Source organism: Cryptomeria japonica, chromosome 2 (assembly GCF_030272615.1).
Source record: "Cryptomeria japonica chromosome 2, Sugi_1.0, whole genome shotgun sequence".
Lineage (NCBI taxonomy): Eukaryota > Viridiplantae > Streptophyta > Pinopsida > Cupressales > Cupressaceae > Cryptomeria > Cryptomeria japonica.
Genome location: NC_081406.1, coordinates 115,623,943 through 115,631,674, shown reverse-complemented (window position 1 = coordinate 115,631,674; position 7,732 = coordinate 115,623,943). Strand labels below are relative to the sequence as shown.

The 7,732-nt window shown below is 34.9% G+C and overlaps 1 protein-coding gene across 1 annotated transcript; it reads left to right on the top strand.

Moving 5' to 3' along the window:
* The first annotated feature begins 5,817 nt into the window (after positions 1-5,817).
* LOC131873693 (rust resistance kinase Lr10-like) lies at positions 5,818-7,130 on the top strand. Its single transcript, XM_059216876.1, has one exon. It carries the CDS (start codon positions 5,875-5,877, stop codon positions 6,955-6,957), a length of 1,083 nt encoding a protein of 360 aa, XP_059072859.1. The 5' UTR covers positions 5,818-5,874; the 3' UTR covers positions 6,958-7,130.
* The last annotated feature ends 602 nt before the right edge of the window (positions 7,131-7,732 follow it).

Below are 7,732 nucleotides of genomic sequence, written 5' to 3'. Positions count from 1 at the left end.
TGAGAAGAACAAAACCTCATATGAGGAAAAAGTCTCCCCCATAAGAAAGAAGAGAGACCATGAAGCCCCCTCTAAATGTAGAATCTCTTGTTAATATGGTCGAAGATGTAAGCCAACATTCTTCCCCATTATGAAGAAATAGAGTCAATGTTGCACCAAGAATGTCAAAGTGTAACAAAACTAGCTACTATTATCAATGAAGAATGTCTGATGAATCACTCATTGCAACATGATAGAGATTGGGCATGAAGACAACCTATATAAGCATCAACTAGATACTCAAACTACATACATTCTCAACTAGAGATGTGTACCAAGTCTCACAAGATAGTTCCTAATCTACTGGGTATAGGAGGATTACATCAAATATGTCATCAATGACAAATTACAAAGAGGTGTGGCACTTTTTTTTAGTGTGTTAAAACATAGCTCATGCAAGAGAATACAATATGATATAACAAAGATGCTAATCTAGAAACATGAAGATGATGCCACCAAAGAAGCCCTGCAAGAAGATGATTGTTGAAATAGCCCTCCAATTGGAATGTCACCAAGCAAAATAAAGGACAACTAGCCCCCTACCCCACAAGTTGTTGATTGGAAGATAGATCATTGCATGGCAAGTATGAGAGGTGGACTAAAAAATATCTTTCCCAAAATTGCTTATTTATTGTGAAATTTTGTTTTTACAAAAACTTTATTAAAATTTAAATAAAAACATTATTTTAAAAAATGCACTTGCAGGATACCTTTAATACCCACAAGTACCTTGTGGGGTCGTATGTGTCTACGCTGACAATGGACTCTTGCAAAATAAAAGAAATTGAACTTCTAATTCTAGATATTACACCTACTAAAATTAGGAAAATTAGACTCAAATCACTTATGAAAAAGGCCAAACTGATATCTAAGAATTACATTTGCCAAAATAGGCCAAAAAAGATCAAGTATTGAAAGTAAAAAAAAATAGCATAGTGACTAAAAATTGATAGCACCACTGTAAGACAGATAAAAATTTATGCAATTTAAAAAAAAATGCACCTAAAATGGAGTCCATATGAGCCCTAACAATGCCCCAAAATTTGCAAAATTATGGATTTTGCAATTTCTAAAAAGTCCATGTACAAAAAATAGAAAAATATTGTGCACTACTATGAAAAGCATAGAATTCTACACCAAATCAAAAACTATTGCTAGAAAAAAAAAGTTTGGATGAATGAGATATAGTTGTTTAAAAATCACCTACGTATTTATAACACCTAAATCATTGTCATACCTCCAAACTTCAAGCTATCTATCAGCTCTAATACCATGTAAGAATTGGCTATGAAGGTATCCACCCAAGATCTAGAGACCAAATGGAAACCACAACAACAAGATAGAAAGAATATGATAAGAATTAATTGTATTCCAATCAATGATGAAATAGAATCAATGGGATTTCATACAATGAATTTATAGTATAAACCCCTTGGTTATATAGCCTAGGTGAGAACATAAGAGTGCATAAGATCGTGACAAGTATCATAATCTTATGAAATAAGACAAAAAGTGAAAACCTATCATCCCACCTAAAATGAAAAAGTTATCACATGATAACACCACTAAAGGTGGATTACCCGCCAAAGGTGGAAAAGTGCAACCACAAAAGGTGGATATGATAATGTTATAAATGCACTAAAGGTGGAGACACCACATAAAGTGAAAATAATAACATGATAATGCCACCTAAAGTAGAGATTCTCTAACTACTCCTATGAAATTCCTTAAGTAAGCTTAAATGATGTGTAATTAGGACCTAGGTAGAAAATAACCAAGGTAAAATACCTTAATTACACCAACAAAGAGAATCCATTATTAATGACTATAATCAACTGATTCTCTTACAACTTGTCATAACTCGACTTGGGCGCCCATATTCTCCATGCAAGATGTCTTCTAATACTTTTCAAATCTGACATAGGAATTTGTCATAGCCTATCATAAGAATTTATCATACAATACTATCTTATACATGTTTCTAATATACCAACACATTGAAAAATACCATTACCAAAATGAGATGCTCATTTTCCCATGAAGGGACAAACCACATTCTTGTCATCTTCCATGTCACCTTCTAAAATTATAATTTAGGCATTAAATAAAATAATACAATATTAGGAATAGCTAAATTTGAGACACCTCAAATCCTAACAATCTTTTTGTATCATGCAGACCTTTTACAAAAAAAAAAAAAAAATTTAAACTATTATTTTTTCACAATTTTCTAATAATTACTAATAAGATGAAATTTTACATTTGTAAAAAAAATCTTGTTATTATTATATTAGGAAATCCCATAATAGAATTGATTGTCATCATTCATTTAGTAAGATAATTATTGTTTCTTTTGCTTTAGTAGTTTAGCATATACTTATTTTTTTAAATGGTTACGTTTCACATTACAATTTTCTTATACACATGAGACATAGTGATTGTTAAATAGTGGTTTTGAATTTGAATTTTAGATTATTAGAGACATTTTTTAAAAAAAATTGAAAGTGTATAGTAAATAAAATTAAAATTAATAAATTTTATGATTATAAATTGAGTCTAAGGATTGAGGATATTATGAGGATTTGAAATATACACATTTTAACTAATTGTTATTTGATGTAGGATTTTATTTTTACAATAGCTTAATATACAATATATGACAAGATCATTTAGTATTTTGTTGATCAATAAAAAGATATAATAAACACACACACACACACACACACACACACACACACACACACACACACATGTATGGCGTGCGCGCACACACACACACACACACACACATGTATGGCGTGCGCGCACACACACACACACACACACACACACACACACTTGAAGCACTCAATTGACTTTATGATCTAGGGGCTTAAATTTGAGGAAAAATGAATTCTAATAGCATGATGTAGTAGAAATTTTATAATTTAAATCCATCTATTATAGTTAGCCTAATAGTCGTGCATAGGGCTAGACTAACTAGTGATAATTCATCGACAATTGCATCTCTTCAACACTGGAGGAGACTATAAGCTTTGTATGGACTTTAGCCAAATGTATTGAAACCATTTGATAAGTATGTAGTATGTTTGATAATGATATATGGTTTACGATATCATTAAGAGCTATGTTCATATTATTGTCAAATTTAGCACTTTTATGGTTATTGGAATTGCACATGCACGGACACACACACATTGTTGTATTATGAGTAATACATAATAAAAGCATAATGTGATTGGATGCTTAGATTCATGTTAAAATATTTTAAAGCATACTGAAATAGATACTTTTGTCGAATATTAGCTTTTGGGTGTCTGCAAGTCTTCTTAAATATATAGCCATTTGGTGCTTGAGAAAATCAATATGGTAATGTGATGTGATATAAATCCATCTAAATATGGTGATGAATTTAAGGGTTTATATCTATCTTTAAAAGTTCTTAAGGAAGCAAAAGATGTTGTGTGTGAATATGACACTATGCTAAAACCCTAAATCATCCATTGATTGTTTTGTGCTAGCCCAAAATTCCTAGCGATGATAAGAAAACTGTGCATGACTTGTTCAACACTTACCAAGTTATCATGTTCATGGCTTTGCAAGGTGCTTGGCATCTCACAAACACATGTAGTAACCAACAAACTAGAACATATAATCCTCATCATTAACCCCTAGTAAGAGGCTAAGAGCCCCATCCAATGACTTACATTGTACCTCACTTGCTATTTTTAATCTTCCCTTATTCTTGTGAATTGATCTATGCGAATGAATTATTTTTTAACTTTTTTAAGATTTAAAATTTTCAAAAAGAAACCTAACAAAAAAATTTAACCCTTTTTCTTTTACTTCTATATTCTACACAATAACCATTGCACCTTCGTCAGTGCAAATGCTAGTTATTTACAGAACGAAAAAGTTGACCATGCTCTCACATCTTATGTGTGTATGTCCACCTCTCAAGGAAAATAAGAGGGTGGGCCTAAGGTAAAGTTTTAACCCGGTGTGATATTCCATTTGGAAAAAGATCATAGAATTAGGGGAACCGTACAAGTACTTATTATAGCTAACTTCATGCACCCACAGATTCTAAACGGTACATCAAATTTTGACTATTTTTTTGTTGTTGTTGTCTTGCATGCAACTTAACTACTTATAGCTATTGTTCTGGCTTTTGGGTTGTAACGATGAATGTTGTAGGATCCATTATGTATACAAAGATTAAAAAGTAAACATTTCAAAGTTCCACCCAATACCCACTTAGAGATGTCCCAATAACTGTGCACTTAAAATTACCAATACTTATGCACAAATGCCCCAATAATCATATGCTATGGGTACCGATAATCATACACAAATAGACCAATTATGATCCAAAAATGTTTTAAAATAAATGACTATTGATACATGTAAAATTTATTAATAAACTTTTTTTTAATTATTTTAATTGAAAGATTAAATGGTCAAAAATAAACTATTATTAAAACACGAGGAGGTGCTCTTCCCCTAAACAAGGTTGAAACTTCAAAACGAGCACCTAAACAAGGTTGAAACTTCAAAACAAAGAAGCTTTCCCTTTAAATTTGCCAATGCGCAAGTCTAACGCGTCAAAAGAAAGCGCGTGAAATTTAATGAGTGATAGAAGGCGGTATGAAATAACTCCAAGGCCTAATTGATTTAACGATTTGTGGGGAGTCAAATTGGCGTATTGACTCCGCTACTTTTGCCAATGTCTTTCTCTCGGCTTTCTCGCACCTCCTTTCTGTGCTATTAAGCATCCGTTCATGTTCCCCTCTTTATTCCATTTCTACATCTCTCTTCTTACTCATCTAAAATATATGGACATGGAAGTGGAAGGGCTACCAGCCCCCAGCTTCCTCTTTCTCGTCTTCACAGTATTCATATTGTGCCTCGCTTCTTCATCACGAGCTTGTCCAGAAGAACCCTTCCAATGTGGGGATTATTCCTTCGCACATCCTTTTGGAAGAAAGGACAGCGGCTGCGGGGACCTTGCTCTTCAGCTTCGCTGTGATGATGGACTTATGCCTCTACTGAATATTAGTGGGTACGACTACTACATAATGAAACCCCAAGTCTATAAGAATGGGGATCCCAACAATCATATTACAATAATTGAAAAGAATGTGTGGGAGGGTAAATGCAACCCATGGACCAGTAACCCTGCACGGCAATCCTTGTCTACCAGTCAATTTCACATTGAGGAGCAAAACATAAAGTTGGCTCTGTCGGAGCAGTGTAATGCAACGGCTAATTTCCCCCTTCTACAATGTAACGGTAGTTGGCATTACAGTTCAGATCTTCAAGAGTCCGAGTTCAGTCACGCATGTAAGCCGGAAATTATGCTGCTGGTTGAGAGCCTGCCAACAATTGTATCAGGTCGAATTCCAGGGTTCCAAGTAGAATGGAATATCAGCCAAAACTGCAGTAAGTGCAGCTCGAGTGGTGGAGATTGTACCTATGAGCCCTTTACGACGCAATTTTGGTGCCTCTGCAAAGGCGGCTCGTATCCAGAGAAATGTCCCGCTCGTAAGAACACGAACTGGAATTATTTTCTAATCAATTCAATGTTTTATGAGATAGTGTATGCGTTCTATCGGAAATAATTGTTCATTATATTTGCTGAATTTTATGGATTCGGGTGTTGTAGGCAATTCAAGGGCTAAAACTGCCATCATTGCAAGTGAGTACGTCTTCTTTTATTAGTATCTATACGTCAATCTATATTCTTTACATCTATATTTCATTGGTGTGAATGCAAATCCTTCACTTGGTTCTTATTAATCAGGTGTGGCCATTGGAACCGGTGCATTGTTAGTAATGGGAATACTGGTTGTGTTCGTTAATAGGAGACGGTGGTTTTCCACATCTTCCAAGACACTTGATCTTTCTAATGTAGAGAAGTTCTTGCAAGATTATGTTCATCAAATGCCATGTAGATATTCATACTCTCAGCTCATGAAGATCACCAGTAAGTTTACACATAGAGTGGGGGAAGGAGGTTTTGGTGTGGTATATAAAGGAAAGCTATCTACTGGCGATCTGGTGGCCGTTAAAATGCTTGATCAGTCTAGGCACTCTGAAAATCAATTCATGAATGAAGTAGCAACCATCGGAAGGATCCATCATGTTCATTTGGTTCGCCTCATGGGATATTGCTACGAAGGAAACAGAAACGCATTGGTGTATGAGTACATGGCTAATGGATCTCTAGAGAAGTTTATATTTGCAGGAAGGGAGAAGGAACAAATCCTCAATTGGGCACAGCTGTATTCAATTGCCTTAGGTGCAGCTCGTGGAATAGCCTATTTATACCAAGATTGTGACAATCGTATCATTCATTTCGACATAAAACCCCACAACATATTACTGGATGAAGAGTTCACACCAAAGGTAGCTGATTTCGGTCTGGCTAAACTCTGTGGGAAGAAAAAGGATCATATATCAATGACAGCAGCAAGAGGAACACCAGGATATGCTGCGCCAGAGGTTTGGAATAGAAATTTGGGACCTGTAACGGACAAGTCAGATGTTTACAGTTTTGGAATGGTATTATTGGAGATGGTCGGAGGAAGGAAGAATGTTGATGTGCAGGTAAGCCGGTCCAGTCAATTGTATTTTCCAGAGTGGGCATTCAAGTTGAAGGAGAATGAGCAGTTGGAGAGGGTGTTGAGAGGAAGTGGTAAGGCAGAAATAGAATGTGAAGAGAAGGAGAAAGCTATAAGGCTGGCCAAAGTAGGACTATGGTGTATTCAGTATACCTCAAGAGATCGACCGAGCATGAGCAGAGTGGTTCAAATGTTGGAAGGAAATGGTGATGATATAACCAATCCTCCCCTGCCTTTCAATTCATCAATTAGGGCTGCACCTTCAATAGATTCAAGTGAAGAGTCTTCTGTATAACCAACCAAGGGAATCTCATTCAAACCCTTCATTCTGGTCGTTGGCACTATGCAAGGAATATGAGCAGAAGAGGGATATCACACGACGGTTCAAGTATTCAGCCTCACCGAGTATGCTGAGTGTCACATTATTCCGATTTTATTATAAATGAAAAGTTACCAAATCATTTTCATGAGGACACATTTTATCTAGATATATATAGATTTCACCTTCCATTTTGTAAATAATAATATTTTTATCTTCAAAAGGGTTATGAACTTTCATTATCTCTTCCTAATTCCAAAACATCTAACTGTAAAAATTATTCATTCTTTAATAATAAAATTTAAAATATTTTTATTATTGCATTGATCTTTCAACTCTTTAACATTTATTATTTCCAGATGCACATCCTTAATTTTTATTTATTTAATATTTATAATGATTTCCGTGAAATGGCTCACAAGGAAAAGTTTAAAGTGTAGCGTTTCCGATTTCCATTTAATTCGTAACCCTTGATCTTGTAATTCTTGCCATAAAGGAATTTGTAAGATCTCAACTGGGGATGTAACCTCCGATTTACAAATACTACCCAAATTCAACTCTTCCGTCAAATTTAAGTACCACCTACGGTTACATGCCTATTGAGACACAGCTAGTTTATCCTCAATTGTTAATAGCAGAGATAGATATGCGAAAGAAGACCGAGAGAAAGACCCGGCGTAAGGAAGACGGTAGCAAAAGTAGCGGGGTCAATACGGCAGTTTGACTACATTCATGAATAAATTTTTTACAC